The sequence below is a fragment of the Lithobates pipiens genome, unplaced genomic scaffold (genome assembly GCF_037356315.1).
Source record: "Lithobates pipiens isolate NorthernLeopardFrog02 unplaced genomic scaffold, aLitPip1_a1.2 Scaffold_19, whole genome shotgun sequence".
Classification (NCBI taxonomy): domain Eukaryota; kingdom Metazoa; phylum Chordata; class Amphibia; order Anura; family Ranidae; genus Lithobates; species Lithobates pipiens.
In genome coordinates, this window is record NW_027507764.1 from 193762335 (window position 1) to 193775016 (window position 12682).

General features: G+C 42.3%; 1 protein-coding gene across 2 annotated transcripts in view; it reads left to right on the forward strand.

Moving 5' to 3' along the window:
- Positions 1-12682, forward strand: part of TPK1 (thiamin pyrophosphokinase 1) — an 805392-nt gene that overhangs the window by 243057 nt on the left and 549653 nt on the right. For both annotated transcript variants that reach the window (XM_077491603.1, XM_077491602.1), the window contains exon 4: positions 223-292. In XM_077491603.1, coding sequence (XP_077347729.1) covers positions 223-292 — 70 coding nt within the window. The remainder of the gene's footprint in view (positions 1-222; positions 293-12682) is intronic.

Consider the following 12682-nt stretch of genomic DNA (forward strand, 5'->3'; position numbering starts at 1 on the left):
GACTGAGCCAGGCTATGTGTGTCTATGGACACACACTGTCTGGCTCAGGAGAAAGCCTGCACATCTTCCCCCTTAGCAAGCAGATACAGAAGAGAAGACGCCAAGAAGAGGAGATTCAGGGCGCCATGAGAGCTGCTTCAGGGCTGTATCAGCCATATACATGTTGACAATTTGAATTTCAAAATGATTAAATTACACTTATTTCTTTTCTTTTTTTTTTAGCTATTATCAAAGCCTGCGCTGATGGGGGTGCAAATCATCTATATCATATCACAAATGGTCAGCAAGATGAGTAAGTAAATTTTTTTTTACCATAACAGTGAAGTGCATACTTATGCTTTATACTGTATTAATCAGATCGCTAGCACATGTAAACATATTGAGTTAAATATTTTTTAACAAACACCATAAAAAATTGGTGCTGGAGGAATGCAATCAACTAAAAGTCATTAATAGGGAGTCCATAAAAGTCCAACATGGTACAAAGGATGAACGTGACAGGTAGGTGATAAAGCTCGCCATCAGTGGCAGCACCCTTAGGAGCAAAGCAAGAACTCTTCAGGCATGTAAAGGAAATACAAGAGGGGGGCACCAGACTAAGTACAGAGGTTAGATCACCTTCATTTATTAAAAGCACAACAAATTGGCAATTCACATATTAGTAGATAAAAGCAGGCATGTGAGAAATATCCATGGCCAGGCATGAGGATTCCCCCCCGTGGATGGCGTGGCAGTGTCTGTTTCCAGGGTGGTGAGATGGCAGGAGCAGGCCAGCTGTGGTCGTAACCAGCATGGAATGAACTGACGTCTGCGGGGGAGTGTGCTGCCGTGGACTGCGACGGTAACACATTTTGAAACTTCCATTTCTTCTTCAGACCTCGTCTGAAGAAGAAATGGAAGTTTCAAAATGTTATATATTTTTTTTAACCAGCTCCGGAAGGCTTACCTCCCCCCTTCATGACCAGGCCATATTTTATTTTTTGCGCTATAAACAAAAAAAATACAGACAATTCTGAAAAAAAATAAAAATTTATTTTTTACTTTCTGCTATCCAATAAAAAATGTAAAAAAAAAAAAATATTTTATCAATTTAGGCCAATGTGTATTCTGCTACATATTTTTGGTAAAAACAAAAAAAAATCCATTAAGCGTATAATGATTGGCCAATGATTTGGCCAAAAATTATAGTGTCTACAAACTATGGGATATCGTTTTAGAATTTTTCTTTTCTTTTTATGTTTCTACTAGGAATGGCAGCGATCAGTGACTTATAGCAGGATTGCAGCTGACAAAACGGACACCTTACTGACACTTATGACACTTTTTGGGAACCACTGACACCAATACAGTGATCAGTGCTAAAACATATGCACTGTCACTATACTAATGACACTGGCAGGGAAGGAGTTAACATCTGGGCAATCAAAGGGTTAAATGTGTTCCTAGGGAGTGCTTGCTAAGTGTGTGGGGAGTGTTTTCACTGTGGGAAGACAGAGATCCATGTTCCTACTTAGGAGGAAGAAATGATCACAGCCTTCCCTTGTCACAGAATGGAAATCTGCCTTGTTTACATAGGCAGATCGCCATTCTGCCTGTCTCCCAAATGATTGGCGCAAGTGCTGAATTACTTACAGGTACGTAATTCCGCCCAGCAAGGCCACCCTGCCGCAGTGAATGTGTGTGGGGTAGTCAGCATCTGGTTAAGCAGAAACCCTGGAGGATAAAATGGATGATGTTATTTGTTATGTCACATGATATTTGCGCAGCAGTTTATCAAATGCAAATTTTCTGGAAAATATACACTTACATTTTTTATGGAGAGATCAGGGGTCTTCTGGCCTCTGTATATAAGCAAACCAAAACTGTAAGTGATGAAATCCTCATCTCTTGCGGTTTGTGACATCACAATATGGAGGAGGAGCAATATCAGCCCCTCTCACTCTGTGCAGTGCAGCCAGTATGGATCGGTATCAGGACTCTCAGTCAGGTCCCAAAGGCAAGGGGGTCCCCCTTCTCCTGTCAGTACTGGGCTCTCCTGTCCCAAAGACAACAAAACTAATTGAGCCTCAACCATGGTCCCAATAATAACACCTTAATATGAGGCCATAGATATACGTGCAGTGGTATTGAAAATAAGATTTGCAGATAAAATTACAGAAAAATATGAGATACATACCTGAAGAATATTTGTTACCCAAAAATTATTTTATATTCAATTGCTATGTGCCCTTGAACATGCTAGAAAAGATTGCTACTCCATGATGAGTCAATTTCCTAACATAGCCCCCTCCTTCTTGCACATCATAGTCCTCTTCTCTTCTGGAAGTGTCTAATTACTGCCTGTGCTGCCCCAGCTGCTTCATCCCTCTATTTACCTACCTACATGGTCTTTTATACAGCTACTTCGGAGAAACAATGGGGAATACTTGTGTGAAGGCACTGACTTCACATCCTAGATGGTTCCAAGTGGAAGTCTCAGGGCTTTTGGATTCTTGCACAGTGGAGGCTGAGATGACACAGCTACCATCTGCTAAATGACTATGTTAGAGTGATTGTAAAGCTTTATGTCTTTTTTTTTTTCTCTTTTCCATTAAAATAACAAACCCTGATCCTCCTCTTCTGAGGTCCCCCACCAGCGCCTCTGCGCCCCCACCGAGTGCCCCCATAGGAAGCAGCTTAAATGGGTATACATTGTACTGACAAGTATCTTATGCACAGTCATTTAATATGAGTAGTCTAGTGGAGCAAGGTCTTTCAAACATCTGTGATTTGTCTGAAATGTAAAGCTCTTTTTAGAACTAAAAAAGAGGACTGTCCCATGGAGAATGGGTTTAATTTCAGGTTACATCTCTGCATAAAATAAAGCCGCTCCTAAAACATAAAAAGCTTGGATCAAAATGTTTTCATAAATGGAACTTGGCTTAAATTAGGAGTAGCAGGCATAAACAGAACAAGCAAAACAGGTGAAAAAAAACTTGTATTCATAATAGATTGTTCAGTGTCATTTCTAATATTGTCACTCTGCTGGAATAGATATTTTTAGAAATAGGTTTTGCATCCCTGTTTGTTTTAGAGCACCCATTTTGACTCCAGTCATCAAATCAGGACCATCTGTTTTGACTCTCTGTTGTCAAATTAGTGTGTCCAGTTTTGGATCCGATCATGCAATCTGCAATAAATGGTGTTGACCTGAACATACTCAGAAACCACAGCATTGCTAGTAGGCCTTTGGGATTATAGTAAATGGAAATGTGATATGGATTATTACCTTTTCTTCCTGTTTATCATTGTAAAGATACAGGTACTTGTAAGTAGGAACATAAGTTACAGTGCCATTGTATTGTAGACAATAGCTGTGTTTCTAATTGCATTAAACATAACTGATAACAAGATAGCATTTGTGAAAAAAGTAGTTGTCTTCCAAGTATCTAAGCATAAGTGAGAAATTAGAACATATATTGCAACTGCTCTGGCTCTAAAGTCTATTTATGTTAATTTAAAGAAGACTTGAGCTGTTGAAGCTGTGCCCAAAAAAGGAAAGCAATCAGGGCAGGGACAAGAGGTGGACAGGAGGGGTGGCTGCCCCTGGTCCTATGGTTTATTGCAGGGGTAGGGGACACCCTGACCCTAACCCTAAGTGAAAGGTGGGTGCAGTTTGGCGTCTTTGCCCTGGGCACTGGATTACCTTGTCCTGGCACTGAAAGCAAAGGGCAAAGGATTTGTCACCAGTATTGGCTTCCTGCATCTGATCTTTGCTCCATTACTGACTTACCATAAGGCCTCATGCACACTGGACGTTTTTGACATTTTTACATCAGCTGTTTTTGGCTGTAGATGTTTTTGTCTACAGTCATTAAACTCTCCATCATGTTATCCTATGTGTCCATGCACACATAGGCTGTTATCAACAGTTTTGGGCAGTGGCGTTTTTGAGCAGTAAAAAAAAAAAAAAATAGTGGGCTCTGAGAGACGTTGTTCAGCTCTAATGCTGATAAACATTGATAAACGCTCAAAAACGTTGTCATCCATTAAAAAAAAAAAGAAAATGTTCCTAAAAAAATAAAAAATAAATGCTAACACGGAAAAACACTTAAAACGCTAAAAAACGCTATTGCAAAAACGTTGAAAAAAGTTGAAAAACTCGTTGCAAAGCTAGTGACTTTTTTATAATGTTATTTTAACGTTCAGTACGCATGAGGCCTAACACTTACCTATCGCAATATCTCTGTACATAGACTTTTTCATGCTTCCTCAGGTCCATGTTACAATCCTGATAACTGGTGGGGAATGTTTAAAAAGCCATAAGAGAGAGCTAAATCCGAAGAATAAATTAAGAAGATTTAGGGAGATACTTAAAGTGGAACTAAATAACTTTGGAGGGAATTTTTTCCCAGAGCTGTTATTGAGGTTGAAGCTTCACTGACTTCCATCACACAATCAACTTTTTTTTTTTTGGTTGTTGATTGGGTATTCTTTGCATAGTGAAATTGCATCACATTCACTAACCTCTGAGGCAAATTGCCCTGCAAAGTGAACAGCCAATTGGCATTTATCCTACCTGCTAGCAATGTAAAAAAACACAAAAAATGAGGGGCGTGGCTTGGCAAGAGACCAGGATGGACATGCACTAGAGGAGCTCCGTGAACGACACAGTCTACAGCCAGACACCCTGCTTACACCGACCTGGAAATGGGCAAACTGCTCCATCAGAGACCCCACACCAGACTCTGCCATGGTTTCATGGCCTCCTCCACCGCCAGAAGCATCTCTGACTTGCTCAAAGCCCAGCCAGCAGCACAAGACAATGTGGCAGGCCCCAAGATGGCGCCGGCTGAATAAGAGGAGGAGGACTTCAGTGAAGATTCGCAGTCGGTGACAGAGGAGACAGGTAGGGGCTGCACTCACTACAATAAACCCCTAACATGTCTGGGTTCGCTGCGGACATTAAGTCAACATTTTCAGCAGCCATTACAGACCTAAAGTTTAACTTGCTGGTCCTCACTGAAAAGATGCTGACAGTGGAAGCCACAGGCAGACACAGGGACAGAGCTTTGCATAGACTGGAGAAGGTTGCAGATTCCCATACCACTCATTTCATAGAAATTAATAGACACTTGGAAGATTTAGACAACAGAGGGCACAGGAATAATATAAGGGTGAGGGGGATACTGGAGATCGTGACCCCGGACCAGATCATCCCTGCACTACAGAGTGTGTTCAATAACCTATTGGAAAGGCAGGAGGATGCAGACATAGAATTTGTAAGGGCTCACAGAGCCAGAGGCTCAGACACCACTCCCCCAGGGACATTATTTGTTGCCTGCAGAGCTACCTGCTTAAGGAAGACATTATGAGAAAGACGTGCAGGAACCTTTCCCAGATTACCTTAAAGAACCGCAGAGCACTGTGCCCAATCTTGGACAAACTCCGAGAGTATGATCTGCTATACACATGGTGCTTTCCTGATGACTTATTGTTCTTTTTGACCTAACCACATACCACGATCCCCAACCTAATCAAGGAATTCACACACTACGGATATGTATCCAACCTTAAAATTAACGGCGATGAACATTACAATGACAGAGGACACACTCAACTAGAACAAAGGAAACTGTTGTATCTACTCTGAACGCTCCCAATCGAATTCCCATATAACTTCTTTAGAACGTTACAATCTATACTATTGCGATTCCTCTGGGGCCATAGACCATGCAGAATCAAATTTGCGTTGCTAACTAGACCCAAAGATTGTGGTGGAATGGGATTGCCACACTTCCACAACTACTACTTGGCCTCTCACGTCACAAGAGTGATTGACTGGCACTGCCATGGTAAATCGAAGGATTGGGTCATCTCGGAGGAGTCCCTAAATTCCATCTCCTTGAAATAGACCCCCTGGATACCATGGAGGATCCAGCACCAACCCATAAAGCGACACTCGCTGACCGGAGCTACTATTAGTGTGTTCCAGACGGTAACCAAAAAGTTTGACTTAACCTCCCAACTTAGCCCATTAACTCCACTGCAAAACAATCCTGAATTTATTCCAGGGATCGAGAATAAAGCCTTTCAATCTCAAGACCCCAAACAGCTGCTTAATGCAGGGGATTGCTTTCATAATGACAGAATTAAAGACTTTTTTGTGCTGAAAGGTGACAAACTCGCTTATCTGCCTCTCTGGTCTTATTTTCAAATTCATAGCTTCATCACTGATAAGACGAGACAACCATTCTTCACCAGACCTTTGACCGACTTAGAAATAGCATGCCACAAAGGGGAGGACTTTACCAAGGCGACATCAGTCACCTATGCCTGGCTACAAAACTCCAAATCCTCATCTGAGGACAGGTTCAGGAGGGAGTGGTCTAGATCTCTGCAAGTGGATATCACAGACAACCAATGGACGACAGCATGTATTCTCGTGCACAAATGCTCCATTAGCACCAAAACCCAAGAGACAGCTCCTGACTCATTGGTATGCCACCCCTACCAAACTTAAAAGATGGTTCCCTGATGCATCTGACAGTTGGAGATGTGGAAGGGAGTGCCAGGTCCTTGATGCCTTCTGGAGCAAAGTCAGAGAGACCATAAGACAAATCATAGAGACTAGACTGACATTAGACACAGCTTGCTGCTTGCTCCGCATCTCTAACTTTCCATATAGAAGGTACAAGAAATCCTTAACGAAAACACCTATTGAACGCCGCTAAGGCCTACCACTTATTTGGAAAAGAAAGATACCATAAAACCTGGTCCCCATGGCTCTCTTTCAAAGCCTCACCTGACTTTGATTGCCTGATGCACGTCTAACACCCAAGTGGACAACTATGCTGATAATAGTAGGCTCACACATAAATCGCTCTGAACGGGGAGAGAATCCTATCTGACCATAAATAGTCCTTTTCAAGTTTCCCTTTTCTTGTTTCTATCTTTTCCTTTTCTGATCTCAAATACCCATTTGCCATTGTGAAATCAAAGCTAAAGATCTTGACATGTATCACTCAATGAAGATAGCTATGATCTTCGATATCTTGCTGGTTGGAGTAGTCCGGAAACTCAGCAAGAGTATGGAAGCTGTATACCTCTAGCTACTATGAGACATTAATATGATATGCAAACGCAATGTTATATGTCATTTTGATATACAGTACGCCTCTCTACTGTTCATCCTGTGATGCTTACCTTTACCGATGTTGAAACAAGCTTTGATTTGTTGACCTGAATATGCTCTCAATAAACCTTTTGATGTTTTAAAAAAATATAAAAATACATTTGTTTGCTTTAAAATGCAGATCCTCAAGTACAACTTCCACCCATAGTGCAGCAGCGGGCGGGGGAACTTCCCCTGCACTTACTGTCACAAATCAAAGACACAACCACATCAATCATTCACAGTTTCCTGTGAATGAACTACAAGTACTGTCATCCACTGCAGCAGACAGCTTGTAATTCTGATTGAACTGCAAGGGCACCGATGAGCGTGTTATGTAAACGGATGGCCCCGCCCCCCTCTGAGGCTACGGGCAAGCCATAGGGATGTCCCTGTGCCTCAGTAGGGGGCGGGGTCACTCGGCGACATCATCGCGTGGCCCCGCCCTCAGTTATAAGCTGTCAAAGCGAAAACCCGTCATACGGCGGGTGCCTCCCATGGAGGTGGGTTGGATGACTTTTTTTTTTTTTTTCCGTCCATCGGAACGAGAGAAGAAGAAGATGAATGGACTTTGTGGGGCACTTATTTTTTAATGGAGTTGTCCCAAGCCGTGTCTTGTGTTTTTTTTACCATTTTCACACTTTTGTGAAATGGTAGGGGTACATTTGTACCAGGGCTGGATTAACGTAGGGGCTATTGGAGCTGCAGCTCCAGGCTCCTACCTTAATATAGGCCCAGCCATCCAGAAAGGACAGACTCATGAAAAGCAATGGGCCAATGGGAAGAGATTTCCCCTGACAGGCCCTGCATTCCACATGCACCGCCTGGGCAGGGTGGTGGGATTGATAATGGGCACTACATGAGCAGTCCTAACAGAAGACTGGGGCACGCCAATGCAGGGCTCTTACAGAAGTCTGGGGCTTCCATAGTGTTAGCCCTGTGCAGCTGCACTCTTTCAGCTCAGAGTGCATGCCAATGCATGGTGCTTACAGAAACTTGGCAAATCAAATGTCAGCTCCTGGAAAGCAGAAGGGTGCCCAGTAAAAGGTCCACCAAAATCCTCAGCACCAAGCACATGATGCTCTTAATCCGGCTCTGATTTGTACCCCGTTACCATTTCACACAGGGGGGAGGCCGGGATCTGGGGGTCACCTTGTTAAAGGGGCTTCCACATTCCAATAAGCCCCCCGCCCGCAGACCCTCACAACCACCGTGCAAGGGTTGTGGGGATGGGGCCCTTGTACCCATCAAAATGGGGACAAGGTGTTTTGGGGGGTACCCCAAAGCTCCCTCCCCATGTTGAGGGCATGTGACCTGGTATGGTTCAGGAGGGGGGCACTCTCTCGCCCCCCCCTTTCCCTGCTGAACCCATGCCATTTTTTTTATTTTGGCGCAGGGTTCCACTTAATATCCAGACCTGAAGGGCCTGGTATAGAATTTAGGGGGACCCCCACACAATTTTTTTTTTAATTTTGGTTCGGGGTTCGGGTAATTGACTTTGGGAGAATCCCATGCCGTTTTTTTCAATGACTTTTATGTGTATTGCCAAGACAGACAATTCATTATAGACGCAAGTAGTTTTAAATGACTTTTTTTTCCTGTTCTAAACACGGGAAACTTGCACCAATTTACAGGCATACTATAGACACCCCCCAGGTACGAAATTTAAAGGAATATTTCACTTTTATTGTTTCACTTTAAGCATTATTAAAATTACTGCTCCTGAAAAAAACAGCAGTTTTTACAACTTTTTTTGCATTGATACATGGCCCCTGGAGCAGCACCCAGGTCCTCAAACACTTTTTATGACAATACCATGCATATAAGCCTTTAAAATGATCACTTTTGATTTCTCCCATAGACTTTTAAAGGGTGTTCCGTGGCTTTCAAATTTGCCACAAAAACCCCAAATTGTTTGCTATTTGGTCGAACAGGCCAACCGATGTTCGAGTAGAACTTACGTTTGACTCGAACATCGGGCTCATCCCTATTGATGAACCTAAAAATAGTATACAAATAGAGCCATGTAAAAATCACAATAAAAGCAACTAAAGCAATGCATTGATTTCCAGCTCCTCATTTAACCCTCCAGGAGACAGAACATCCAAGGAATTAATCCAATACATTTCCCTCTGGCAAAGCTTCCGGAAATACTCAACCAGGGGGAGATCTCTGGGCATAGTGGACATGTTGTGGCGTTCCAGAAAATGTCTAGGAACGCTGTGTATATCTTTGTCTTCAGTAATGAAACGGCGATGCTTGCCAAATCGTTTGTCATTTCCTTATGGTCTGACCAACATAGAAGAGAATAAGACAGGCAATACAGTACACTACATAGTTTGAGCATGTGTGGAATTTCTTGATTGGCTAGGTTTTACCTTTGACATGGAATTCCTTCTGCCCATGCTTTACAAACCGGTCTCGCAGAGGGTCTTGTGGTATTGATACATGCCTGTAATGCCCAAAAAGGTGGGGAGGGAATGCCCAGGTGGTGGGGGCTTTTTTTTTTATTTTCTTGGTGCCAGCTTACTTTTGATACTGGGGGCTTTTCTGTATGCAAATTTTGGTTTACCAGAACAGAGAGCAGATGCTGATCTTAAGTAGCGACCAATGTTTTTGCATATTTTGTTCCATCTGTGTATGGTGGCAATTTTATCAGCCTGGGTCAAATTGCTTGATGTGGATGGTGTTTCTTTATATAAGGAACGGGCTGTTTTCACAATGTCAGTTGAAAAGCCTTTGTTAAAGAATTTTTCCTTCAGAGTCTCACTCTGGATATCCTAGTCTGATCTGCGGTTATTTTTGAGTCTGCAAAATTGCCTTTTTGGAATATTATTAAGCCACAGAGGGTGGTGACAACTTTTTTTTAAATTAGGAATGAATTGCCTGCTTTTGGTTTAGAGTAGTTTCTGGCGTGGATTTCATTGCCAACATGATACAATTCCAGATCCAGGAAGGCAAGATTATACCTGTCCAAGACCGTGGTAAAAAAGATAAACCCATGCTGTTGTTATTAGACTGTGTGACAAAATCTTGTACCATAGATTTACTGCCATCCCAAATAATAACATCATCAATATACCTGCCATAGAACACAATGTTGGAAGAAAAAGGATTATTGTGCCAAATGTAAGAGGTTTCCCATGAACCCATGGTGAGGTTGGCATATGGGGAGCAAAATTCACTTCCATGGCTGTCCCAGTCACCTGTAGAAAAAAACTCATCATTGAATTTAAAAAAAGTTGTGGGTGAGGCAAAAGGATGTGTCCTCTACAATGAAAGAGGCCTGTCTGGGATTCAGCATGTGTTCCTCACATAAAAGGAATTGTATAACATGTAATCCTACATCGTGAGGTATAGAGGTATACAGAGGCTGCACGTCGAGAGAAACCCAAAGGTAAGATGGCTCCCAAGCATATGGTGAGAGGAGTTCCAGCAGGTGTGTGTCATCTCTAATGTATGACTGCAAGGATTGGGCAAGTGGCTGAAGGAACTGATCCACATATTGTGAGAAGCCACTGGTTATGCTCTCCATGGCTGCCACGATCGGTCGGCAGTATGGAGTGTAGTGAAATTCTTTGACCAGAAAGGAAGCTTCATGCTGGGTAATGATATGGTCTTGTAGGTCATCAGAGATGAGAGTAGTGGTCTCTGAAGTGAACCAGGTTAGCGGGTCAGTGCTCAGCTCAGTTTAATAGAAGTTTTGGTAACTGACAGAATTCTAAGTGCTGCAGAAACATAATGAGGTAAAATTCTTTACTACTATACCCCATCCCTTATCTGCAGGCTTAATGAGCATGTCATAATTATTAGTGAGGGCATCAAATGCTCTCTTTTCAGCCAGGGTAAGATTGTGTACATTCTTATTTTTGGCTTAAGCACACATGTATAGAAGTTTTGAATAAACAATGGAATAAAAAGCGAACCTTTGGATTGGGTTGGGTAAAAAGTGGATTTAGGCTTGAACTTAGTGTTTCGGACAGGTGGTGAACTCATGAGGTGCTGGGTATACAGGATGTTGTATACAACATGTTGTTACTCAGTGTCATCAAGAAAGGAGGGATAATTATTACTACTACAATATTCCATATTATCACAATAAAGTATGTCCTGTAAGGCTAAACAAATGGAGTCATCATGTGCGTTATATGTAGCATCCAGTTGAGGATTGACAGGGGTTTGGGGTACCTTATTTTTAGTAGATTATATTATAAAACCTTTTTAAGGTCAGGAGATGTATGAACCTATTCAAAATGAAAGGTTTAGGTGAAACAGAAGGTGCAAAATTTAAGCCGCGGCTGAGCAGCGAAATCTCATCAGCTGTAAGGGTTTGGGTAGAAAAGATCTTTACTGTACTGCCTTTTTTCTGGGGTCTGGACTGGTATCAGCCACCTCTTCCCCGGCATCCTCTGCCACATGTTTTCTTTTTTGTGGCTTGGTCCAGGAGAGGTCTGACACTAAAAAAGAGACAGCAGATGGGTCAATCTGGTGAGCCGTTACGGTAGATGTTACCAGAGGGGAGTTTGGTCCAAAGGAGATGATGGGGTGGATAATTAATTTTGTTGGTAGTAGGCATGGATGTGTTATTTGTAGAAACCGCATCAGTAAAATCAGGAGATGATCGTGGCACCAAAAGAGTTGATGTAGATGTATGGGCAGATTTTGAGGGGCTAGGCTCACACTGAACCTGGGAGACCAGAGGTAATGGTAGTTTCCTCTGCTTGTGTTCAGGATTTTTTTTCTGTCTAGGTTTGGAGACTAGTATAGGTGATGGATTTGCAGTAGGCCTATTATTTCAGGGTGTAGCCTGCCTCTGAGGCATTAAAGATGGTGGATGATATGCTTATGAAGCCTGATAGGTAGTGACTGAGAGGGCACATGGGTCAGTTTCAATGAGTGATGGACTGTGTTTTTTGATGGGGAGGACTGACACTGCAGAGCTGTGTTTGCGATCTACCTGTCGGCTGCCCACAGTCGAAGGGTAGATCGCGATCAATGGCAGGACAACCCAAGCTGTTATGTCAGAAGTGGCCCATGCAGATAGCAGAGAGAGGAGAGATCAGAGAGGAGCCAGCCTTGGTGCTTTGTATTCATGCTAGTACATGCTATAGTGAGAAATTTAGTTATAGAGCAAGTCTAAAGGAAAATCTCAATTTGAATGCACCACATCCCTCTTAAAGTAGAAAAACACAGAAAATAATTTTTTTGGGCACTTTTTAAGTGCATACATATACAAAAGGAGAAATATATATAGAAAAATATAAATTTTATTAAATATATATAATATATAATATAATATATAAAAAAAAATCCATAAACGAGGATAAATTTATCAGTAACAGATACCACTTTACGTATAAATTGTTATCTCTACATATTTTGCCTGTTAAGGCTTCCTCAGGCAGTGTCACTTTGCGGGGTAGTTTTAACCCTTTCCTCGGCTGGGGTTAAATACAGCCGAAAAGCGCCACTATAACAGTGGTAAAGCGCCGCTAAGTGGCCGCGCTAGCAGTCTGAAAGGGCTCTAAA